Consider the following 27,057-nt stretch of genomic DNA (forward strand, 5'->3'; position numbering starts at 1 on the left):
AGTGTATATTGTTTGTTACAATAATATTTATTCTATTTAAAATAAATGTTCTTTTTTTAAAACTATTTATTCATCAAATAATCCTGAAAAAAAGTATCACAGGTTATTAAAAAAACATTAAGCAGCACAACTGCTTCCATCATTAATAATAAATCAGCATATTAGTATGATCTCTGAAGGATCACGTGACACTGAAGACTTGGGGCAGTGATCCTGAAAATTCACCTCGTCTACTCTGTCTTCTTTCTCTCTCTTGTTCTCTCTGTCATTTGGTCTTGTCTGTTATAGTATGATTAAATAAAAGGGTATATAAAACTACCTTCAATTAATTAATTAAAGATATAAAGAAATAAAGAAAAATAGGCAGTGAATGATGATAGCATAGCTACACATACGTACTGTCATGTGTTATCTGTGCTACTGACAGGCCAAAAAAAAAAAAAAAGAAAATTCACCTTTACATGACATAAATAAATTAAATTTTAAAGTATATTTTAATAGAAAACCATTAATTTCAAAATGTATTAATTTATCACAATATTTTGTGTGTGTGTGTGTGTGTGTGTGTGTGTGTGTGTGTGTGTGTGTGTGTGTGTGTGTGTGTGTGTGTGTGTGTGTGTGTGTGTATTTTTGTGTGAGACCTGTACATAGTAATGTTTTAAAACTTTTGTCCGGTACTGTAAAGTGTTCGTTGACCATTCTCACAGTGTTGCCATCTGAGAAACCACAAATGATGCTTTTTACCCAGTTTTAATACACTATATGGCAAAAGTATGTGGACACCCCTTTCTAACTAACAGGTTTGGGTATTACAGTAATTCCAGTGAAAATAAATCGTAATACTATGCGTACAAAAAGATGACATGGAAGAACTTGACTGGCCTGTACATGTCCACACCAGTCCCCGTTCATTTCTATACTACTTTGACATTATCATGTTGGAACAGAACATTTGAAACATAAAGTCCTCTTTAAAATGTTGCAACAAAGTTAAAAACTTTAATTCTCTAGAATAGTGTATATATTCTAATAGATTAAATTGTCGGTGAATACACGTTTTTTTTTAACTGTGTGTATGGGGTGAACAGTGCACTGGAGAAAAAAAAAAATAGCCTATAGCAAGAATTGTCAAACAAAGAAAAGCACTGGATTGTGTACGCTTCGTTCCATTAGCGATAGATGTCGCTGCGGTCTCATTGGACGTGGTCCGGCTTTGTCGCGCAGTCTGTTGCAAACGCTCCTGTTTCAGGTGATTCTGTTTGATCCCTTCCGGTCTCCGTACATTGCTATGCTATGACGTCATCTGGTCGGACGAGCTAGAGAAAGAGAGAAACTTTGAACTTGCTTGGAAACTTGATGTAACATCGTTTCTCCCTCAACTTTCAGCTGGATTACTCTGTGGGTCTTACACATGGATCAGAAAAGGAGCATCGCTGGTATGCGGTGTGTGAACTTCAGACTTTTCTGGACCAGCATGTGAGCTTGAACAAATAAATCAGAACAGGGAGGTCATGGACGAACGAGAAGGTAAGGATTACGCGTATGATATTTACTTTTGTGCCAGAAAATGTTTGCTTGAGCTCCATTAATACTCTTTTTGTGTTATTAATTAATTATTTGTGTTGACTTTGACGCAGTTCATAGCCACTAGTTAGTTATCCAAAAGTTTTCAGATCAGATGCACTAGAGAATAACATGTAGGAATTTGTTCTTTCGATCGCTTTGTTTTCTGTGTGTGTAGGCTACTAGTTGACGTTTGCCGAGAAACAACACTCTGTTAAATGTCAGTAATTTCCAAATATTCAAATGTTCTCTTTAATAGAGGCTTTAAGGTTTTTAATCACACAACAAGTAAATAAACAGCTAAAATGGCCCCCTCTGTAACCTGCTTTTCATTTAAAAAGAATTGAAGACAGATTTTAAAGCAGTGTTAAAGAAGATCCATTACGTTTAGACGAGTTTTAATGGTAAAATCCTAATAAATGGTCTAAATGTAATAAATCAGTCGCTAATAGATATGCAGCGCGAGACTAGGCGCTCACAAGTTTTAAAACACAAAACGTCCCACATCGAAAGTTAAATGCGAGGGCTTTCCCATGAAAACAAACAAGATCTGTGTTTAAGGTGCCAGTTCTGAAAGTTCCTCTGATGTTTGATTGACAGATGTGACGGAGTGCGCGTGCACGGGCTGTGGCAGGAGGATTCAGGACGCGTTTCATGTGAAGGTTCTTCAAGATGCCTGGCACAACTCATGCTTTCAGTGGGTCTTTACTTGATTTCTCTTTAAACTGAGCCAGACTGCCTAGGAATGGAGTGAAATAAACAAAATGTTATTGATTGCTTTTTCCTTGAATTCTTACCCTTCTGAAAAGAAGCATTTTAAACCAGCCTAACAGCCTAGTTTTAACTGTTTTCCCAGCCGTATCTGTTGGCTGGTTTTAGAGGGATGTCCAGCTGAGCACAAGCCTTCTCAGGCTGTAGACCAGCTTAAACCAGAGAAAAATATCCAGACTATTGCACTCAAATGAAAGCATTCTGCAGTGTTTTCTTTTACACTGACTCGCATGTATTATGGGCTGCTTAGTTCAATGTAGCTTGTCAGCGACTATTGGTAACGCCTAGCTTAGATGTTTTGTTTATGTAAGTGCATGAGAGAGAAAAGTTGGTGTTAAAAAACGTGAAATGATGAAAAATGGAAATGAGACGATTAAATGATTAAAGTCATCCTCCCCTTTTCAATCTCTCTTAAGGCTACTTAATGGTGTAAAGGTCCTTTTTAAAGAAAAAGCTAATGATCTAAAACTTTTAAATCGGCAGTTCTTGGCTAGATTAATATGTCATCAAAATAGTTGCATCCCTAGTTAAAAATCTGCTTGCCATACTTCTAAGGGCAGCTCTTTTTGCACCGGTTACCATTGTTGCGTAAAGGACATTAGTTAACATAACTCACCTCAGGAAACATTTGTCAAGTCACCCTTTATTGATATAACGCTTTATACAATACAGATTGATTCAAAGCAGCTTTACAGTGATAACAGGAAAATGATTTAATGATGGGATCATGTGAACCGAGTTCATTTCAGCTGTAAAGCAGCTCCAAAAAAGAAACTAGTCATTGTTCTTTCTGCTGAAGCCAGTCCCGTGTGGATTCAGTTCTGTTGTAAAGATAATCAATTATCAAATTAGTTCATTTCATCTATAAAGCACGTCTGCAGAAAGCAGTGATGACATCGTCCAGCTCAGTTCAATTCATTGTTTTCATGTTATTAAGCATTACCGTGAAGAAGGTGGAAGCTTTTGGGGGCCTGATTTATCCTTGAAGCTTGAGAATGTCGTCCAGGGATGAAAACCCAATGGCCTTAAAGCTGCCTGAGAGGTAGGGGAAAAAACCCTCAAGTCATTCCAAAAGTCCATAGCCAAGGTTTACGGAACAATTTTGTCATCATGATTGAATCAGCCATTTGCTGGGAGACTTCGGACCATATGGAGACACCGTGATCCATAATGAGGGCAGAAATTACTCCATGGCCCACAACATTTTATGCAATCTGGAACAAGGGTACAGCTTAGGCCTTTTTCACCAGTTGATTTTTTTCTCTTTTCTTGTTTGGATAAATTTGAGTTTCCCAATTAAATCATACAGGCTTGTTGTCTCTGGCTTAATACCATCAGAAGGTTTATTGCTATAGTTTGGTTCTTGATTACATATTTAGTGATTAACTTCTTTATACGGTTTAATTTATTATTAGCTTAATTGATTATGACTCTTTGTTCCTCTGTGGAATCCCTCTTATGTTATGGCAGGCATTCCCTGTTTTCCTGTGAGCAGTTGCAGTGCAGGTAGGATCTCCTCTCTGGTTAGTTGTCACATTCCCAGACATCGGCTCATAGCTCCACAAGACAAATACAACCCACCCCACCCCCCTTTTTGCCCCTTTTGTGATTGGAGGGACAGACTTAACTCTTATGCTTTAATGACTAACTATAATTATGGGAGGGACTGGAATGTCTTCTGAATGCTGCTTGAATCTGAATTTCCCTATTTACTTGCATTTACTAGTGATTAAAATGTGATTTATGTGATTAAAATGTGATTTATTATGTTGCATGGAGTTTTTTAGTGTTATAGCCAAAGTTTTTTGAGACCTTCTTAACTATGTCGCCACATTTTGTTGCTTATTGTTGTTATCTGTCAGCTTCCTTGATTAAATCGTATTTATGTGAAAGTACCTACAGATAGCACTTTTTTTTTTTATTATGGTATTGATTGAATCTAAGCATAGCTGTTTTGACCAAATCCAGATTTAAAATAATCACCTATGGCATCTTTAAACACCAGGATTTTTTAAGCACAGGTTATTGTAGGATTTGAGGATTATTTTTAATCTAATTAAAATTAATGATGCCATGTGAAAATGAGTGATTATTTGGATGGGATTTTCTATGTCTGCTCCCTTTATTTCCGTTGATCTTTATCACTGGGATCTGTGAATGAGGTAGATAATAAATGTGATGGGGTACCTGCAAGGATTAGAAGGTCGGTATACCAGTCGCAGGCAGCTGAATGTTTCTTTGTTAATGTGAATGCAAGTAGAATGAAGGAAGTGAAGAACTGCTTGTTCTGTTCTGCTGTCTGTACTGTTTGTCTTGAGTATATGTCAAGTTTTGAATAATATCTTTTGTTTGACATGTTGGGAAGCCTTTTATTTTTCCTCCGGGTGTAAACTGGAACAGGAAAGAGAAGTGAAAGAGAGAGATATTTCTTGAGATACCTGGTCATCTAAAAGGGTTACAGAGGTTCTGTATGAGTGTTGTTTACAATGGCAGTATTGTGGGTTATTGTGATAATTATTCAAATGTTTCAATAGAAATTGGTTGTTATCATCTCTGCCACATGTCTCTCTGAAATATGACTACGATGTAAAATAACTTTCTATTTTAATATATATTTTATTCCTCTTATGGCAAAGCTGAATTTTCAGCAGCCATTTGTCCAGTCTTCAGTGTTGCAGCTCTATGAGAAAAAAACAAAACCTAAATGTATTTAAAATTTCATACAAATTGTAGTACAAATCCATTAACATTTACTGACACATCGATTAAGACTTAGGAATATAAATATTGTAATTAAACTTATTTGGAGTAATTAAACTTATTTGGAGTAATTAAACTTATTTGGAGTACTTCTTTATTGCACATTTAATATTAAGCCTGTGTTTTAATATCACTATTAATAAGGATAGAATGATCACTGTATAATATCCATCTTTAAGTGATATTTAGTGTACTTACCATTTAAAAGTATACCTGCTCATTGAGCTCATTGTTTCTGCCTAAAATGTATGATGTTAGCATGATGTTAACATGATGATGAACAATGTGATTTGTAAATTGTATTATCTACATTTCTGAAATGCATAACTTGGATAGTCACCTCTGATAACAGATCACTCTAAATTGTATTTGTACAAATTGTACACTCATGCATTTTCTCTAAAGCTGCTTTGAAACAATATCTATAATGAAAAGCGCTAAATAAATGTGAATTGAATTGAATCTCTCTAGTTGGAGCTCAGCACAACTTCTGGATAACTAAAGTGTATTATTAAGTACAAAATTAGTTGCTCCAATTTAGCAGACTTTAAGTATATACATTTAGTATACCAAAAGTACAATTCCAAGGTGTTTATATTTAGTACACACATTGTATTCTCCATAGGAACATGTCAGACTTGTTTTGAAATTAGTGGCCAAAATGTACCAGTCACATCTGGTGCACAGGTGAAAGTTTGTCTTGTGTGCACACCTGCTCAGCCTTTGCCATGTCCTCACAGATGTTAGTTCACTATGTTTGCCAGAGGATGATTCACAAATTTCATCTGCTATGTTGTCACCGTCGGAGCACAGGTTGCCCAACTTGTGAGCAGGTTTCACCCCACAGGCACACAAATGGTGTTCCTAGACTGGATGACAAGGTTCTACCCACTCTGTGTGGGTGACTGGCTTATTGTGTCTGCCTCTAGAAACAGAGCTTGTCAACATTCCTCCAAACAAAGGCAACAATAGGGCTTATGGCCAAAATCCAGCCGTTCTGTCGACAGGCTTGAAGGTTTGGTGGCCTTCTCACACTAATGTGATCATTATCAGAACGTCTCAGCACTGTGTTGGTTTTCCACATCCTCCCCACGTTCATTCCATTGAGTGGATTTTTTCCCCTCAGTTTTCCCCATTTCTTTCCCTCTATTTCCCTTTTTCTGGCACATGGTGTACCAGAGAGAACAGCCTTCAGCAGAACATTGCATGCCAAACGCTTCCCTTTGGCACTGTGTTGTTGGGTTTGTCAGAGAGTTGGTTTCAAGTGATAGTTGGCCTTCAGTGTGCACAGCCTTGTTTTGGATCCTAAAAAAAAATCTGCAACGCATAGCTCTAACTTTAAACACAGTACTCTAAAATTGGATTACTAGAACTTACTGTTATTTAAGTTAATAAATGTCCATTTATACCGCACGCCAAGCCATTCATTCTGCGTGCCAAATCAATTTTAATAGGGCATTTAAAAGATTAATTGTTAAAACCTTCAGCATTGGAGAGTATTCGTGTTTTCCTCATTGTGGAAATAAAGTTCATTGAATTTCTGGAACATGGCCTGGAGATGATTTCCTGCTGGGATTTTTGGACTTTGCTTTGGTTCAGACCTGGTGGCTGTCTACCTCCTTTCCTGACCTGAGTCTCATTTAAAAAAAAAACAAAAAACAAAACTATTTTTCAAAAGCCTTGATTTTTACCATTATCTGAGAATTTAATCTTTTATTTTGTCTAATATGTTTCTAATAATCTAATATGTTTTATTTTCTTACCTCTAGTTGTTACCATTAATCTGTGCCTTTGAAGCTTTAAGGATTTAGAATTCTGTGCAGAATTGTCGCTTTACTCATAGTGGAAAATTTGGCCAGATTCACTCCTTACAAAATTGTTTTAGCTGCTTCAGTTCTTTCCTAATAGGCTTAAAGAGAGAGCTCACCCAAAAATGAAAATTCTGTCATTAATTACTCACCCTCATGTCGTTCCAAACCCGTAAGAATTCATCATCAGAACACGAATGAAGATCTTTTTGATGAAATCTGAGAGCTTTCTGTCCTTCAATTGACACTTTAATTGTTCTAAACATTCATAAAGAGATAGTAAAACGAATCCATATGAATTGAGCGATTTAGTCAAATTTTCTAAAGAAACTTGAACGCTTTATATGATAAACGTATTAAATTTAGTCTTTTATTCACATATTAACATTGATCAGAAAACATAAACAGAAGCTCAACTGAACCTGCTTGACGTGCGAAAACAAACGTGAAAGCACAAACGTGCTGCGTAACACACGAGAATGAACCTCATTGGTTCTCGCACGTCAAGCAAACATGCTTGATTTCCAGATCTGATGTGTGAGATGATTATTTATATGTGAATAAAAGACTAAAATCAATCTGTTCATCATAAAAAGTAATCATGTCTCTTCAGAAAATATCAGATTAAACCACTCAATTCATATGGATTAGTTTTACAATCTCTTTTTGAAGCGTCAATGTGTCAGTTGCGAAGCTGTCTTTAGAGTGAAAGAAAGCTCTCAGATTTCATTAAGAAGGTCTTCATTTGCGTTCCGAAGATAAACGAAAGTCTTACGGGTTTGGATTAGAACCACAAGAGGGTGAGTTAATTCTGTTAATTAATGACAGAATTTTTATCTTTTTAACTAACCCTTTAAGCCTACTGTGATTTAACAATGATTCAGGAACAGTGTTGTGATAACTACCTAAAAATAGCATGAATAATTACTAACCACACACTACACGGGTGTAATAATTGATATAGTGTATTGATTACCCACTGGCAATTGAGTTATAAAACGATGTATCACAAAACAGCTATTTGGCAAGAAAAGAACAAACAATTTGAAGAGAAAATTGTGTGTGCAGTTGCCAGGGCAATGCTATGTGGTTGCTAGGTTCTGCTGTTTTGAGCTATCATTCATAGTATCTGTAAAATGACAAGTAACACAGGGAAATCTAATACTATTGACTGAATATGTATGCATGCATGCATTTTAGTTTTTTTTTGTGTCCAATAAGGCAAGGTCAGGCAAGGCAAGTTTATTTATATGGCACATTTCATACTCTATGGCAATTCAAAGTGCTTTACATAGAGAGGAATAAAAATAATCACAAAATAAAAGCAAGGAAAATTCAAACAGTTATTCAAAAGCTTTACATGAAAAGGAATTATAATAATCACACTATAGCAATTCATAGAGCTTTGCATAGATAAAATGAATTAAAATAGTAAAAAGACGATACATAGAATAAACTTCTCATCTGGCAAAACACCGGTGTATCTTATTTTAACTAATAACTAACTTGCAGAACTTTTTCTTTCTTTTTTTAACTAAATGATCATACTACAACTGTAACATAAACATGGTTTGCGATATTAATAGAGTTGTTTTAGGATCACTAATACAAAAGCACACATACTGTTCAGTGACTATATGAGCGGGTCTTGGTGTATATTTAGCGGAAATATTTTGGGCATTCATCATGGTACTGCCATTTGCCTCTAAGGCTGTACTTTAAAGTTATGGACCCATTAGGTGCTCCAAATCTGATGACGGTCCCAGTTGCCCCCCACCTCACCTCACCTAGTCTGGCAAAACAAGCTGTGGCATGTAAAGAGGAACTTTTTGCTTTTCACTCATCCTTCCCTGTCTCTCCTGGACAAGTGATCCTTTGTTTCAAAAAGCCTCAAGGTGCAAGTGCTCTGCCGTTCAAAGTTTTTAATTAGGTTACATTTTTCTTTCTCGTAGGAAGTAGATAATAGCTTAAAGTGGCATAGCTTGTATCCCAACATCAGGTTCCAATTGTAGGTAGGGTGGCTGAGAGAAGAGTGTATGAGAGAATTTCATGACTTGTTTTGGCTCACGTCCCAAATTCCTTAACTATAGTGTTAGTGTGTGTTGACCGGTTGGACTTTGTCTCGGCCATGATTGAAAGAATGTTTTTGTACATACTTGTATGTGTCTCCTTCAACATCATTGATCACTGCTTAAGCTTTACCTCTGGTCCTAAAAAAAAGTCTTAAAATTAGAATGTACTGTGCGAGTTATACTATTTTCAGATGTATGGCTGAAACACTGTAAACATTTAATAACTTGTTTGTTTTTTCTATCCTTTGGTGGACCATCTGTTGTACTAAAATGTTTGGTAAATGTTAAAGTTTAACTAACGATAAAAATAGTTTACTCATCCTCATGTCATTCCAAGCCTGTGAGACATTCTTTTTGGCTGTGAAACACAAAAGGAGAAATATTGAAGAATATATTGACCACTCTTTTGCATGTAACAAAGGTCTGTCAATCTCCAAAAAGAGGAACAGATGAGTACATTCTTCAATATTGCACCTCTTTGTATTCTACTGAATAAAGAAAGTCCTGTGGGCTTGGAACAGATTGACAGAGAGTAAATTAATGTTAGGTAAAATATGTCTTTAAAAAATATGCGTGAAATTCCCAATGACATGGTGAACATGTGAAATACCTAAACTACCTCACTTGCTAAACATTTCAGTCAATTAGGTTTCTATTCTCTCATGGCGAGCTGAATGTTTAAAGGAACGTCTGCAAACAGAATGTTTCACTTACAGACTTTTCCATTCTTTTTTCCCCCAGGTGTTCTGTGTGCTTTGATCTCCTGACAAACTGGTACTTTGAGAAAGAGGGGAGGCTGTACTGTCACAAACACTACTGCGAGAAGTTTGGGGAGTTGTGCCATGGCTGCTCGCTGCTTATGACGGGACCTGCTATGGTAAGAAAAGCCATGTGAACGTGTCAACATGTCTGAATTGCATGGCAGTGTGTTTATTTTTCCAGAGAGTTTCAGAAAAACACACACAGAGAGTAAAGAAACTGACTATCAGTCGATAGGTCTTAAGAAGATAATTTCAGAAGGCTCTGCTATCCTGCGCAAGAACAGATAACACACCATTGTCTCATTCAGTAAATATTTACATTGCTAAATCAAAAGGTCTAAAGAAGGCAGGTAAAGTCAATAAATGCAGATGTTTTTTATAGTCCTGAAGAGGTCACTGATAAGGGTGGTGGAAAGGCTTTAAACTCTCTTTTCCACTCCAAATGTGAGTAGTGAATCACATTTGAGTGATGCTTTTGGGAGGAATTACAGAGTGTGTTTTTTTTCTCCCACTTCTATGAGTCAAAAATGTCCCTACAGCTGTCTCAAAAATGTCCAAAGCCCTGCTGTATTTGTTACATAATTAGAATATAGAATCAAAGGTGCAAGTTACGATTATCCAAACTGTCATCAGATTCAGCAGAGCTTGTGCTGAGATGTCATTGATTGTTTTGCAGCCTTAATGGGATAATTCACCCTAAAATAAAAGTTCTATCATCATTTATCCATCCTCATGTTGTTCTTCTGTACATGAATTGATCTAAATTGAAGAATGCTTCTATTGATTTATGTTAACACTTTACAATTAGTTTCCATCAGTTAAGGTTAGTTAATGCATTAACTAATATTAACTAACAATGTACAATACATTTGTTACAGTACTTCTTAATCTTTGTTAACATTAATTAATAAAAATACAACTGTACATTGTTAGTTCAGGTTAATTAACTAATGTTAACCGATACAACTATTGATTTTAATCATGTAGCCTATTAGTAAATGTTAAGAGTAACATTATCTGAGATTAAAGGGGGGGTGAAACACTCAGTTTCAGTCAATTTCATGTTAATCTTGAGTACCTATAGAGTAGTATTGCATCCAAAAAGTCTTTGTTTTATTATATTTATAACAGAAAGATAGGCTGTACCGAGTCTTTCCGGAAAAAAACGAGCGGCTGGAGGCGTGCTGTGTGGGCGGAGCTAAAGAATCACGAGCGCTGTTCACTGTTTACTTGCTGTGCTTACGCGCCGATAGCTAACAACACACAGACATTTGAATAAATGAATTAATAAATGCTTTAATAAATGCTTTCGTTGTTAGTTCATTTTAACTAATGTAGTTACTAGTGTTAACAAATGAAACCGATTTTATTCCTTTTATGAAAATTTATTGAACCCAATACTTTCAAGCACAAATATGCAGATTACATCAATTATAGCGAAACAAACCTTAATCATAAACTAACTTCAAACATCATTGGTTCTCACGTCACGACCAAACGTTTGAGCATCCCCATATTTGATGTCAAATCAGGTTTTGATTTGAGAGTGAATAAAGGCTAACATTTCAATCTGTTCCTCATACAAAGTAATAGTGTTGTAAATATACCAATTAAGTTGGGTTGGGGTTAGGTCCTTTTTTGGAGCTTAAAAGTATTGGGACCCATTGATAAAAATGGACAAAACCAGCTGTAACATTCTTCAAATATCTCTTTATTCTTCTTCTGACATATGACTTATTAGTTTTCTCATGTGTCTCAAGAATATAAATGAATCTCATTGCTGATGAAATCTCAAATTCTCAATTATACAGTAAATGATCTCATTCCTGTGCGCAGGATGACTGTGATCTGAAGGCTGGAATGGCCACAGTGTTGTGTGCCGTTTCATCATGCGTCTGGAATGCCTTTGCATGGGCTCAATGAGGAGCTTTGTAATCGCAACGCTAATGGAAGCTGTATCAATGTGTGAGAGACTTACAAATCCATCTCTAATGTACACAAATCACTGCTCACAAAAACAGGTAGTTTTTAAATGGGTTAAGAGAGAAAGGGGCAGAAAGAGGAGAATTTGCCAGCGAGCAAAATGCATAATAGGCCTTTTCTGTTTGGGCTTTGATTAACGGATGCCAAGTATTTCTGGTCGGGGTGTGTTGCCAGTTGTGGGCTCAGAAGCGCAAGCAGCGGGGATGTCAAAACCTTTGAAAGACAGGCAGGAAGAAATCACATCCTCACAGCTGAAGTGCTTGTTTGAATATGTTTGTGTATTTGTTTATAGACCATCCATGATAATATAAATTCTTTTCTTTGGCTGAAAGTTCCTCATAGTTCAGTTTCGTTCAGTTTCTGCCCTGTTTTTGTTCTTTCTTTATCTTGGAATGAATTTTGTTATGTCTAAGGCAGCTGTAGTGGTTCTGCCACCACTTTCTGCCACAGAAATTGACTAAATGAGATGTCGTTTTTTCTTTTATTTTTTCAGTCTGTTCTATGTTCAGTTAGCCGTGGTGATGTGACTCCATGAGTCCTAAGGGAGGGGCGGCTCTTTTTACAATTTACTGCTGGGAAACAGCCTTTATCAAATGCACATTCACACTCTACTGTAACACACAGGCGGGTATGACGTATATGAGTCGTGTAAGCACAAAAAAGATTTGAGACATGCTTACTCACAGGTTGAACTAAGTGTCAAGCAGGTCAACTAACTGGCCTTGAGCAAAGCACTGTAAATGTAGACTTGGTGTACCGTAAAGGAAGACCGTAGCAAAACAAAGCACTGTAAATGTAGACAGTGAAAAAGAAAAAAAAAAGAAATATGTATTCACACAAAAACCGTTGATTCACAGATGGTGAACATCACTGCTAATCTGTCTTTTGTAGTATATAGGCTACTATATAGTATATATATAATGTAGTATTTATATATAATATATTTACTATTAATATTATATAATTATTATTGTTATTTCTCTCCATGCTATGTCTATTATTATTATTATTATTATTTAGTGTTACAGTAGAAAGTCATTTGTAATGGTGAAATGCATTTCTGTTTTACGTTAGAATAAGTGAGAACAAAACCAAGTAGGCATAAAATCCTCTAATTGCCCGTCTACATGCTCTGCACTCTGATTGTTGAATAGTGTGGACTGCATGAGGAGGTGTGGCTTACCCAGCCGACAAACTACCCAAGAATTTAGTTAGTCAAACCCTGGGACCGTTGATTCACAGCTCGGTAAACATAACTGCTAATCTGTCTTTTGTGGTTCACATTAAATGAAACCTCAGTGTGACCTCATACTTTCTCCATTCAGCCAGAATGAAATGAAGAGCCAGAGGATTATTGGTTAAATAATTTTCCATTCAAAATAAGAGAATAAAAGTCTGTTTCTGTTCCATAACCCTTGTTGATTGGCAGTTCTTTTATATTGAATATATGAGTTTGTGTGCTTTCATAATACTGTTTAAACGAAGAGCTGCAAACTGTGTGTAATATCTTTCTAAGGAGTGAGATGGAAAGCTACTAAGATTTTGCCACTGAGACTTAAAGTCAAAATCAAAGTAATGAATGTGAGTTTTATTTGGCTTTTCTTTGGAGATAAATGTGTCCTTTAAGAAGTTGACTAAATCCCACAAATCTTCCCTTTGGTGACATCCTCAAAGGATGCAAGATGTTTTCTTAGGGAAGTAGATTGGATTTTGGTTAGTGTTGGTCTGAAGTTAATAGAATGTGCTATGTATCAAAGCAGTATAACTGTAAAAGAAATGGAATTTGGGTATTTAATTGCTTACAAGGTTAAAAATGTGTTTGATTTATGCAAATGAATTCTGTGGAATTGTATTTGCTAGTAATTAGTAGATGGATGTTTATGGTTAATGTATTTCAAGTAAATCTCATGTTAAAATGTTATGTGTAGTTACACATTTTAAGGTCTTTTTTTCCGGTTTATTTATTTCTCAGCGAAAGTAAAATGAGAAAATAATAAAGCTTTGCCCCAAACCTCTCAGAAACTGGTTTCTTCTTGTGAATGTGTATTTTCTAAGATTTATGAGATGGAGGTCAAAGAGAGAGCCTGCATTAGATAGAGGTAGGAGGCGTTAAACAGAGACTGACACACATTATTTGTTGTGTAAGAGCATTGGATCATGGTTATAGAAAGGGTCTGGCAGCCTTATGTCACTTCTGATAACATGACAGGACCAGACACTTCCAGGTGTTACAGAAAAAGATAGCACACATGCTTACGTCACTGCTAAAGAACGCAGACTGAACGAAGACCGTGCACAGACACAAAGCAGATGAAGCACAATGAACGCATGATCCACCACACCTGGGCTTGGCAGAGATAGCAGTGAGCATATACTAAGCGTACAGGGGTATTCCAGAAAGATTGCATCTGGACCACTGTCAGGGCTGGTGTTGCTAGCACTGAGGATTTGGGCTTTTGGAGTGAAATCATGAGGCATCTGATCTGATCTACGCTGGGTATTCCTGTGTTTCAGGTGGCAGGAGACTATAAATATCACCCCGAATGCTTCGTGTGTTTGAGCTGCAGGGTTGTGATTGAGGATCAGGATACCTATGCCTTAGTGGAACGTACCAAACTTTACTGGTAAGTAACTTCACACTTTTCAACTCCAAACTGTACATGTATTAATTGTAGACTGTACTGGTGCAGAAATAAAATTTACTTTAGCTCCAAACTGTATTAATGATTCCTCTGTGTTGACTTATCTTAGCTGGAACTATCTGATGTCCTGGTTTTACAAGGGGTGTCCTGACAATTATCTAAAACTTTATAAATATGTCCCAGTTTCAGTATTAGGCTCACTGAATTTTAATGAAGGATCTTCAGTGTCATTTGATCTGCCATCTGTGGTGCCATTTAAGGTGCTCAATAGGATGACCTTGCAGAGACGCAAAGCTGTTTTTGAAAGCCTAACTGAACAAAATCTAAGAATTTCTTTGTTCAACACATGTAATTATGTGGTGTTTTGTTAGGAGTTCTGCTCTCAGCTTACATTTTTGCAATCAAATTGGCATTGCATGTAACCAGGTAAATTTGCATTTCTATTATTATTTTATATAATGATAGGTGGACACCTCCCATGAAAAAACAGGGGACTCCCCCCACTCCTGTTTTTCCTGGTTGTATTTCCAAATTTTACTGGGAAAACATTACATAAATTAATTAAAATGAAAACTGTCCATGGGGAGTATTTTCACATTAAATTCAAACTGTGGGAACTTAAATGTATATTACATCCAAACAGTACTGGTAAACAGCAGCTAATATTTAATATGATGATAATCATTATCTCCTAATTCTTTATCAAAAAGGCTTTTTAATGGACTTCTTAACTTGAATTTTGTGTGTTTTCAGTTTGCTATTGTGTTTGTTGTTTCTCTTCATTTGTCGTTTTCAGTAAAGCACTGGCAGGTTGACGCACATCTGAGTGTTTCATAACTTGTCAGGTCTTGTCCTAAAAGTTCAGGTCCTAAAGTGCTCAAACTCTAGTAGTGAGACTCATCAACTTCTCTCTCTCACACAGTGGTAAATGCTACAAGCAGGAGGTCCTGACACCAATGTTGGAGAAGCGTGGTTTGGCCGACTCGCCAACAGACCTGCTCCCTCACACAGTAACTCTGGTATCCATGCCTTCTGCCACCAATGGAAAAAGGGGCTTCTCTGTCAGCGTGATTAGAGACTGCACCAGTGCCACGGCCAGTGTCCAGGTCAAAGAGTAAGTGAAGACATGCAGAATTAACATGTAAAAAAAACTTGATGCACCCCCTACTTGAGATATTCATTTGAGATCTGATTAAGCAAGCAGTCAGATTACGATGAATATGCTGAGAAGCATTTGGAATAATAGAGACTTGAAGTTATTTACCACCTCACAGATTCACCACAATGCCACCACACCCAATGCCAGAGACACTGTTAATGACACATGGAATGTGTTGCATAACTGTGGCAATATGACAGCTCATGTTGGATTAAAGGCACAGACTGCCAGTTTGTTTTTGTGTTCTTTTGGGTGCAAAACCATAACAGAAAGCTATGAGATTTCTCTCATCATTCCTAACCTGTCTTTTGATGAAAATCTCCCAAAACCTTATCCTTACAGGGTCAGAGGGATGCATATTAGTCCAGAAGTTCGGAACGCCATCCATGTTGGGGACCGAATCCTGGAAATCAATGGACTCCCGGTGTCAGCTTTGATGGAGGAGGAGGTACTCTCCATTTATTACTGCTATCATGCTTGATATTAGCTTTGAGGTGAGGTGAGATTGTGCCAGCGCTAACGTATTGAAGCAATGTGACAATACAGAGGAACGGCATGAGAAGAATTTGAAATACAAACTGTCATTCCATAGCTTGTCCCAGCACACATAGTGACACTCCTCATACCTTGCAGGCATGAAAACTCCTCACCTTTCGGCGGAATTCGCCATTTTAAAACCAATATGGGTCACCTATGTAATTTGTGCAGATCCGATGAGAAAATATTTGGTTGGGGGGGGGTGTCGTGAGAATCTTTTCAATTAAGATCACGGAACTCCAGCTTACTTGTCAGTGTTTTCAGATCATCTGCGCTTCTTCAGAAGTGTAGAAAGCGCGCGTGTGCGTATGGTTGCCAGATACTATTGAAAAGACCGAGTAGAAAACGTGCTCTTTTAAACAGAAAAGCTCTGACTGGGGTTAAAATTATTGAAATCTGGCAACCGTAAGCATGAACGCTCGTAAAAACAGTCTGTAATGTGTTGTCTTCTTCTTTACTCGACAAAAATAAGTGGTTTTGGTTAAGTTTTTATTTTTTTTAAACACATTATTTCATTATTTCAGTTTTAAACTCTGTGTATTTCGCACAGAGAGATAGGAGAGAGTGATGCACTGCAAAGGATCCAGTAGTGCTCAGGATCTCAAAAAACAGGCAGCTGAAGATGAGAAGAGGGCAAGGCTGAGACATGCTGCTAAACAGAGAAAACGGGCCCTTGAGATTCTGGTTCAGGCGAAAAAGAAAAAATAATCTCATGCTGTGTGTTTTGTGTAAATACTTGCCTCCACACATTAAAATGGCCCCCATATTTTATGTTTTATGTGTTATTATATTTTCTATTTATTCTTTGTGCAGCACTTGTTTTTAAAATGTGCTATATATATAAAGTTGATTGGATTGGATTTTTTGCCACCTTTTTTACCCCTGACCAGTTTTCATGCCTGACCTTGGTAATAACTTTAACCTGGTCATGCACTGAATTTACATTAATCCCTAGTAACAGGCTGTTTGTTATATGACTTTGATGTGTTTTTTGGGTATCATAATCCATATGACACTTGGCACATCTGTTGTGTTTTGTTAAAGTGTTAATGTTGCAGAAGCAATATTTAGTTTTCTTAAGAATAACATTTAAGGAGTCAGGCATGGGTTTAACTTTGTAATACATACCTGTGCTGGGAGGTTTGTGTGTAGATTCTAGTACTAGAGTGACTTGTCAACTGTATGTAAATGCTTTGCATTCTTATCGTGCAGTTGTAAATGTGATTTAATTCTCCTACCATTTCTCCTTAACATTAGAATCCCACTGCTTCTCTCAGTTGCCATGTATTTGTGCCTTAATTTAATCATGTACCATTGAGGTTTTAGGACTGACTTTGTTTGGCAGCCATCTGCCCAATGTAATGAGCAGCCTGAGGTCCCCTAAATCCTAAAAATGGAAAAATGGAAAGTCCTGAAATTACGTCTGGAACTAACGATTTTTTTTTCCTGATTAATTGAATAACCCCTGATTAATCTACTGTTTATTTTCTGAATAGCCTATTAATCCTGTGGTTAGTTTAGCAATAAATAATAACCATAAGTAGGCTCTCATAATTAGGCCTAAGTAGGAAAGGTGTTTACTATTGCTGCGTTGAGTCACTTTTTGGGATTTAAAGCAGCAATTGCTTTACAATTGTGAATCCTGAAATGATTTGTTTATTCAGGAGATTAAAGTAGCTGCTTGAATGTTCATTCAGCTGTATGTATGTATATATGCCTCATGCTCAAGCTCACACATAAAGCTTGCATCAAAGATCTGGCAAAAGTAGCCTAATGATTATGAGTGTGTCGGGAAAAAATATCAAGGAGACATTTTTATTGTTTATAAATAAACTAGTGTTTTCTGAGTCAGTGATGGCTGCAAAGATGAAGTTGGCGTTGCTGCCTCGTCATCTCCGCAGAGTAGTGAATAAAAGAAAGTGTAGTGTAGGTTTCAGAGAGCACATTTAAACCGTGCATCTCGCAGCCTTGTACCCATGGCAGCTGGTAAAAAAAACTGAATGCTGTATGAGCACAGCCGTATTAAGCACAAAATATAGGACTGACAACCATATTCTAGTGCTGTAAAAATTCATTGTAATAGTACAAATACTTGCGCTGCGTTCCCGTAATGTGTCCTTTTCAGATGCTCTTGCATAGAAGTTGCTCTGCTGTGGTTTAGATTGGGCTCAATATTTTTGTAATAACAGCTGATTTTCAGCATGCCCAGGAGGTGCCATCATTGGGGAACATAAACAGTGTGACGAATTGCCACATTACTAATACAAATCGACTAATTTACATAATCAACGTAATCAATTATGCACAGTTACAGAAAGCTGTTATATGTCTTCATTACTGGATGTCCAGGTTTGTCAACCTGAAAATATTGAATCTCAAATGTATTCCACTGTTCCTGTGTAAAACATCTTAAATTTAGTGTTGGTATTAAGGGTTTATCTTTTGCCCCTTTAGAAAGACCTTTTGTGTGGCACCAGCTTTGACTGGGAGGAAAATCAATGTTATCTATGTGAACAGCGCTAGTGCATAATGCTCAAGTTTTATGACTAAATGCTGTCCTCTAGCTTTTATTGTTGTTGTGGCACACTGGCGCTTATCAAAACCGACCAGAGTATTTTGTGACATTCTGAATTCTGATTGGTCATTCCAGGTGGAGGACCTCATCCATAGGACCAGTCAGACACTGCAGCTGTTGATGGAATATGATCCAGTCAGACAGCGTCTGGAGCAACTCCGCCTGGGCTCTTCCTGCAATCAGCTGGGTGTCCCCGCGGCCTCCCGTATGCGTCTGTCTTCAGATGCTGAGATTGAGCGGAGTGACACAGTGGACAATAGAACGTTAAAGAGGAGGACCCTCAGGTAACTTAAGTTATCCAATCAGTTTTCAGCACTGTGCTTGTGTAGGTTTAGCATTTAAAACTGGAGCACAATTTGTTTATTCCAAGTGGATGTGGACATACAGGGAGGGTGCAAAGTAAATACACTGCACGCTTGTTTATCCTTTCCTAATTGCTTTTTGGGCTTATACAGAATTAATACTTTTAACTTGTGTATTGTAGACGTAGCAACAGCACCTGCAAGTCTCCAGTCTCTCCATCTCCTAAGGACCCTCCAGTTCTGACTCGAGATATTGGGCGCTCTGAATCCCTCCGCTCTCCTTCCAGCTGGTCCCACCGTATCTTCCGTCCCTGTGACCTCATCCATGGAGAAATACTTGGAAAAGGCTTCTTTGGACAGGCCATCAAGGTGTGCAACAACAACATATCTCATTTTCTGTGTAATTCAGTGTATATGGTCACTTTTTCCCCAAAGTTGTCTAGAAGAGCTGTATTACTGCATTGAATGAGCTTAGTTCAGTGTTGGAGGACAGGTTCTGTACAGGAATCATAAGGAATTTTGGTTTTGATTCCACAGTTCTGAATTGTGTTTCCTCAATCATTGCATTTTCAAACAACTTGGTTGAAGAAATTTCTATTGCCTTGGAATGACACAGTGCAGGGTTATAGTTCCGTTCACAACTTGCAGAAGAATGCAGATGTTCGAGAACCCGATTTAATTAAAACCTTTGGTATCTTTGGTTCCACTATTTTTGAATCTACTATTATTTCCAACCATAAGACTGTGTGATCTTCTGTAGGTGACCCATAAAGCCACAGGTGAGGTTATGGTCATGAAGGAGCTGATCCGCTGTGATGAAGAGACACAGAAAACGTTCCTGAAGGAGGTATGAAGATCCCTTTCTTTCCCCGCAAGCATCTCTCATTCCTCCATCTGATTACCTCTTAATTTTTTCCTTCATCTCCCTATATCCACTTTTATTCCTTCCATCCCTTTGTTGTCTGCTTTGGGTCAGTATCAGAGTGTGATTTAAACAGCAGATAAAACAGATCCATGTGGCGCCGGGATACAGATACAGTGTTGCTGTAGGGTTTGTGATTTTCTTCAGAGGAAAAGAGACTTAGTCTTAGATTTATCCAGTCTGTATTTAGTGTGAATAACTTTATGGATCTCTCCAATTCATTATTTTTTCTCTCTTTATCAGGTAAAAGTGATGAGAAGTCTTGATCACCCACACGTTTTGAAGTTCATTGGGGTTTTGTACAAGGACAAGCGGCTTAATCTGATAACAGAGTTCATTGAGGGAGGCACTCTAAAGGATTTTATCCGTGACAAGGTGCGTCCTGATTTTAAAATCCCTTTTTTCCTTTCCTCTTGCTTCTAGGAAGGGCCGTACATCATCTGTTAGTGTTTTAGTCTTTGTCACTGTCTCTGTTCACCTGAGATGAACTTTGCAAGGAGAAAGGGAGAGGGACAGGGAATAGGGACTGGAAAACACAAACACACTCTGTGAAATGAAAGGGAGCAAATGCAGCTGTGCGGTTGCATCGATGAGAGATAAAGGAGGTATGAAGTGTTTCCAGGTGAGGGATTCTAGTGGGAATGTTTTCCAGATCACCCACTGGGTTTACTTCAAATATGGGTTTCAACACCAAACATAAGGATAACAGATGATATACCTCTCTCGTTCAGTCTTTCATTGTGTCTCTATAATGCACTATAATGTTTTCAATAAAAGTGTGTCTGTGTGTGAGTAATTTTGTCTGTAATAAGCGGCTGCCGTTACGTAACGATTTCCTCTCTTTCACGGACAGCATAGCGTGCTGTCAGACTGGGCTGTATTATAGTGTGGTTATAAACTAGGCCAGCAATTCATCTCTCTCTCTCTTTCTATCCCTACAGGACTCATTCCCATGGGAACAGAGAGTTAGTTTTGCAAAGAGCATTGCATCTGGAATGGTGAGTGGGCTTCTGGGTCTGCACACTTATATATAGCATTGCAAAACAATAAGCTATTGTTATACAATATTTGAGCCACTTTTGGATCATAGCTGACATATGTATGTATATATATATATATATATATATATATATATATATATATATATATATATTTGAAGGAAATGGTGAGATAACATTTAAATGGCTTTTGTGGCCTGTTTAAAGTCGTTTTTGGATGTTAAAAACATAGATTAATATACAAAGACTATAAGACTTCCGTAGGTTGATTGGAGTATAAACACTGTGCCTCTGGTACTATCAAAACATAGTTGTTGTTGTTTTTTAAGTGTCCCAAACAGTGTGATGCAGCTACAATGGCTCTACCAATGGCATGAGTTTTGTCAACTGATAGCAAATAAGGCCTATTTCATAATTTTGCAATACATTTGATGTCATTAGAGGAGAAAAAATACTAGTATCAACACAAGCTCAAATGTATTAGTCCTGTTAAAAGAAGAATCTGTGACATCTCCATGGAGTAATATTTCAGAAATGGCATTTGATTTATATTTCTGTTGTGTCACACTGGGAAGCCCCAGCCACTGTAAAAAGTAATCGGTCCAAGACGGCTATACATTAAATATGTTTTAATTTAGAGATGCACAATATATCTGTGCAATATTGTTTATCAGCCAGCATCGGTATCTTTTATATTTATTGCCATCAGCCATTATTGGATATTTATCTGTCAATGATATTTAATAGTTTTTGCCTATTTTAAGATCTAGATCATCATCTAACACTAATTAAGGGATACTGATAGATTATGGCAAAAATGTAAACCTTGAAGAAGATTGTAATATGTATATATTTGTAATTGTATATGTTTTTTAAAAGGAAATATTTTCTGGGAATTCTGTGTTGTTACATGCCTATTCGGAATGGCTGCGATTGTATTGTGCCATGCAATATTTGCACTTCCAGTGTGCACACACATTACTTGCTACAAAAAAAACTTGTTAAATTACACCTGGTTAGGACACAGTTTTACCTTCATCTCCATGAGCATGTGCATCTCAAATCAGACTTGTCTGCGTAGTTGGGAGACAGTGAAGCAACTTCCTGTCTAGTAGGAGGTTTTGTTGTGTCCTGTTGCCTAGCGCTGCTGTGATGCACCACTTCAGTTTTTGTCTTAGTTCTTGTTGTTGTAGTGATGATCAAGTGGTAGATATCTAATGCACTTCTGTCTTTCCTCATTCTGCTCAGACAACCTCTTTTTCTTTCTTCTCTGATTTTTTTTGTTGTTGTCTTATTCTTTCAGGCATATCTGCATTCAATGAGCATCATACATCGAGACCTAAACTCTCACAACTGCCTGGTCAAACTGGTACGGGAGGAGTTTCACCCATTTCACATTCATTTAGATCAGAGTCTACACTTATTATGCCTTTCTTGGGGAGCCCAGGTCCTAGAATAGCTGACAGGCCTGTGTCAGCACAAACAGAAAGGCTAAAGTAGACAAGCACCCAAAAACAAGTTATGTAAGAAGAACATTTGAGCAGGAGAGAGAAAATACAGTGAAGGGTGAAGATCCGTTCACACTTGAGGGTTGTTTAGTTTAGTGGTTGCCCGCTTGTTTAGTTAGTGGTAAGAAGGTAAGACAGGAAATGCTGTCATTCACATATCCTGAGTAAATCACTTATGACAAGCTATTTAAAGAACCTTTTTAAGAGAACAAACGGCATTCCTTTGGGACTTAAACATTTAGACATGGACAGTTTAAAGCTAGGACTGACTTCTGGTGTTATCAATTTTTTTTTACACTACTTTTTAATTATTTTGTCAATTTTACATTTTTATTATTGTTGTTTTTTTTCTGCATTTTTTCCCCCCTTTATTCTAAAACTAATACCTATAAACTTGTATCATAGAAATGTTTTATCTCATTCTGTCACACATTTAGCATAAATACATTCATCTTTGCTCTACTTGTCTGACCCCTGCAGGACAACACCGTCGTGGTGGCAGATTTTGGTCTGTCTCGTCTAATCATGGAGGACAAGGTCAAGCAGCCACCCCCCGACAAACCAACCAATAAGAAAAGGCTGTTTAGACGCATTGACCGTAAGAAACGCTACACGGTGGTGGGGAACCCTTACTGGATGGCCCCAGAAATGCTCAATGGTGAGAAGAGAGAATTAAACTTAGGATCTTTGAAAAACAAAAAAAAAAAAACAAAAAAAAACATAAACTTTAATGTCTTTCAAATGCTGCGTCTGTAAGATTTCAAAATATCAGCAAACAGTTTAATTTATGTGACTACATTTTATAAACTGCTTACTGGATGGACATCCAATGGACATTAATTGTTGTCTGAGAATATTGTGTTCATATTTTTTCTGTTCCTCCAGGTAATTGCCATCATCTGATATAAAGTTGTTGGTTTTTCTTGATGGAGCTCTTTTTTTCCCCTGTGTGTAAACAGGTAAACGCTATGATGAGAAGGTGGATATTTTCTCCTTTGGCATTGTGCTTTGTGAGGTAAGAGTCTTTTGTAGTGGTAAACATCTCACAGATTTTATGGCATGTCTTGACAGGACAGCATGAGCTCTTAGAACTAACTGTCATTTATGTAAGCACTTGCATACGAATGTCGGAATGCGGAAAGCAAACGCTACGCTCAAATGGTTTGAGTCAAAACAGCTACATTTCATTCATGGTTATGTAAGAGGATCCTTGAAAGTTTATTTTTCTTCCATTTGTCCTTATTCATTCTTCCTTCTTCCTTTGGTAATAGATTATTGGTCAGGTTTATGCAGATCCCGAGTGTCTTCCGAGAACGCTGGATTTTGGGCTCAATGTGCGAAAATTCATTGAGAAATTTCTTCCTGAGCACTGTCCTCCTGCTTTCTTTGCATTGGCTGTGGCTTGTTGTGACCTCGCCCCTGACAACCGGTAAGTGCCACTGCGTTTTGTCAATGGGTTTTTCCTCACCACAGGGTGACAGATGTGAAATGATAATTTCCCTGGGGTGTTATGGTGGGGTTTTTTTAGACAATTTTTTTTTTAATGACAATTATCTCACCTATATGTTTGCTCACTCTATGTATTTGTGTTTTTACAATGTGGTAATTTTGGTGCTTAATAGCTTACACACAATAGGACAAGGAAGCTTGATTTCAAACTTTGAATTGAATTCACTCAGTCAGTAAAATAAGAACAAATCAATTAAAAGCAGTAGCACAAATAAATACAACAGAATAAGGATAGGTCAAACAGTAGTATTTAGGTACAGAAATACAATAAACTGTTAATTAAAGCACAATAAGCTGCGAAAAAGAACTCTATTCGGTACTTGCGAGCTGTTTGCGAGGCGGCATTATGTGTGCGCACTTTGCCTGTGACTGACACCGCACAGAAAATTGTCTCAGAGAGAGCGTGAGCACCGACTGGTTTAAAAAGATGTGCAAATTATAAACTTTTATTTTAACAGTGCCACACTGGCCCGGTTAGGGAGGTGACAGTTCTGTCGATACTCAAGTGAAAGTCTTGTAATGTGGCGTGAAGCTTGCTTGTAGTGCAGAGACACAATGTGCTGATGTGTGCAATCACTCGTGCTGTTTTCAAGATTCTGATTTGATCTGATATTCTGTGTGGATTCATTTACTCATCTAACATACATGCTATAGTAAATAAAAGTCGATTTGCTATACCCACAATCCCGAACCATAATTCAGCAACTGATTCAACATATATTCTATTATATAGATATTTGTGAAACAAATTTTCATAACTTTACCAAAACTTTCTGGCTTTATTTATTATTCCAGGCCTGGAAATTGCTATTTTAAAATTACATGACTTTTCCAGGTTTTTCATGATCATATGAACCTTGATTGTCACTAGAGGTGGGCAGTTTGAACGACAAATTAATTTTGTATTTTGTAATTTCATGTGTATTAGGACATGGAAAAATGAATGATTAATAATTTTACAGGAATTTTATTTATAATATTTTTCAACTGAGCAGGACACTGTAACTGCTTGAAATGTCATATCAGCTACCCATATGTGTATAATTACACATTTGTTCAGTTAAAAGCATGGTGAACAATGAGCATAAGCATGAAAAATAAAAACATTAAATCTCATCAACCCTAAGCTTTTGAACAGTAGTGTATCCAGCTATAGATGAACAATGGTGATTAACATTACCCTGTAATGGACGGAAAGACTTTTAGTTCTTACCTCTTTCCTCTTCCTGTCTTCTTCAGGCCTGCTTTTCAGAAGTTGGAGGACTGCTTTGAGGCACTGACTCTAAATCAAGAGTTGAATATCCCTCTGCCTGCAGAACTGGATGAACTTCAGCAGAAGTTTTTAAGGACTTATGGACCCAGTGAAATTGCCTCTGAAACCCAGGAAAACAACAGGAACTAATCCAATGGCAGCAAAGGCTGAGATATAGGCTGGAATTTTTTTTTTTTATATACAGAGTTTACAGAACTGAAACAGAGCATTTACCTTGGGTTTGCATACTGAGTACATGCTCATGTGTTCTTTGGAGAGATCTGTCACGACATGCAGAACTTTGAGGGCATTCTAGAACTGCAAATGGTTCTGAGCAGAGTTCTGTTGAGGGAACAGATACATTTCAGTGGCCATGAGCTTCTTGTTGCTTCTGTCTAATTTGGATGGTTTAAGCCTAGTTATGATTTAAGCATGGAGCTGAAACCCTTTAAGCCTACCACTAGTTATATTATCATAGATCTCCCTGATGAAGTTTCCCGTAAATGTCAGATTAATGAAAAATCATAGTGTAGCATCAATTACAATGATCATTAAGTATTTTTGTCGATAACAGTAATTACAAAAGTGTGGTTGGGTGAGACTCATGAAGCCTGTCAAGAACATGTCTGGGTCATATTTCACCCCACATTAAAAAAGGAATTTATCTGTATGTTTTTTAAGTATATTATGAGATCACTATAATAAATGAATGCACAAGAAAGAAATGTGGGAGAAATGTCACAGTAAGAGTGTCACAAATAGGGTGAAATGAGACAACATGTTTTTAAATTATAAAAAATATGGAAAGTTCTATTGACTACCTGACTTTAGGAATGTATGTAAATCAAGCATTGTTGCCTCCTGCAGGTAGTTGTGCTTAAGTACTCAATCCCTAGCACTGTAGCACTAGCACTTGAGGTCCTGAACTAAATGTAACTAAAACAAGACAAGTGATAAATCTGTTATGAAAGTAAGTAACACACTTCTGAGTTCTGATATGGTTTCCAATGTGTGGTTTCTTGTAAATGCTTCTTATATTGTAGTTCATTCCTGGTACATCAGCTATCTGAAAACTGGAGTTGTCTATTCCGCTGTCATGGACTCACCTTGTAAATATATCATGACAGGGCAAGAATATTTTTTTTCCTCTGTATCTAAACCTGATCTGGGGTTGTATTCTCCAAGTGAAATGATAAGTGAGATTGTAATGCTGGATCTTGACCAGCCGTTTCTAGGAGTTTTAAACTCGTGAAAAAGCATGTACTCTTTGTGATCCTCACTTTGATCACAAATATTTAAATTAAAACTGGATATATTTTTCATCTTTGTATAGATTTGATGTTATGTTGGGATAATGTGGATTTGTAGTTTGCATATGTTTGTAGAATGTGAAAAGCTGTAACGTTATAAGAGCATTTTTTTTCCTAGTCTTTTCTGTCAATGGTACTGACATGTATAAAATTATAACCACTACTTGTACGCCACAGGTTTCTTACACTAATGTTTAATGAATAAAGATGTGATAAAGTATTGGCTATATATATATATTTATTTGCCCTCCCCCCTCCCTGTTTTATAATTTGTCTAAGTGTTTAATCATCCACAGGGAGGCGCTGTTGTATAGTACATATATGGTGCTGACAGCTATGAAAGGCATCCTAATGTTACTATTTCTGCAATATGTAGAAATACTGTGAACAGTGATACAATATACCAAAACCGTGTCCCACTGTGCAGTGTGCTTGACGTGACGATATCTATAAAGACATATTGCGACTTTTTTTTTTTGACCCGCGTTATTTCAATGGATTAAAAAGTTCAATAATAACAGATGCCACTTGTGAGTCGGTCTAAACGTACACGAGTTATAGTGCAGTCACTGGAGTGTTTCCAAACCTGGTCCAGGAGCATCCCCAACACTGCAAGTTTAGTAGA

The 27,057-nt window shown here is 37.1% G+C and overlaps 1 protein-coding gene across 1 annotated transcript; it reads left to right on the forward strand.

Annotated features, from left to right (window-relative positions):
• The first annotated feature begins 1,198 nt into the window (after positions 1-1,198).
• limk2 (LIM domain kinase 2) lies at positions 1,199-26,658 on the forward strand. The gene is made up of 16 exons (XM_081366795.1): positions 1,199-1,527; positions 2,164-2,260; positions 9,716-9,851; positions 14,233-14,342; positions 15,283-15,474; positions 15,862-15,967; positions 18,707-18,915; positions 19,116-19,302; positions 19,694-19,780; positions 20,099-20,230; positions 20,797-20,853; positions 22,157-22,222; positions 22,842-23,019; positions 23,321-23,376; positions 23,633-23,790; positions 25,110-26,658. Exons 1-16 carry the CDS (start codon positions 1,512-1,514, stop codon positions 25,270-25,272), a joined length of 1,950 nt encoding a protein of 649 aa, XP_081222921.1. The 5' UTR covers positions 1,199-1,511; the 3' UTR covers positions 25,273-26,658.
• Positions 26,659-27,057: the final 399 nt, after the last annotated feature.

The sequence above is a fragment of the Scardinius erythrophthalmus genome (assembly GCF_964197995.2).
Source record: "Scardinius erythrophthalmus genome assembly, chromosome: 5".
NCBI lineage: Eukaryota > Metazoa > Chordata > Actinopteri > Cypriniformes > Leuciscidae > Scardinius > Scardinius erythrophthalmus.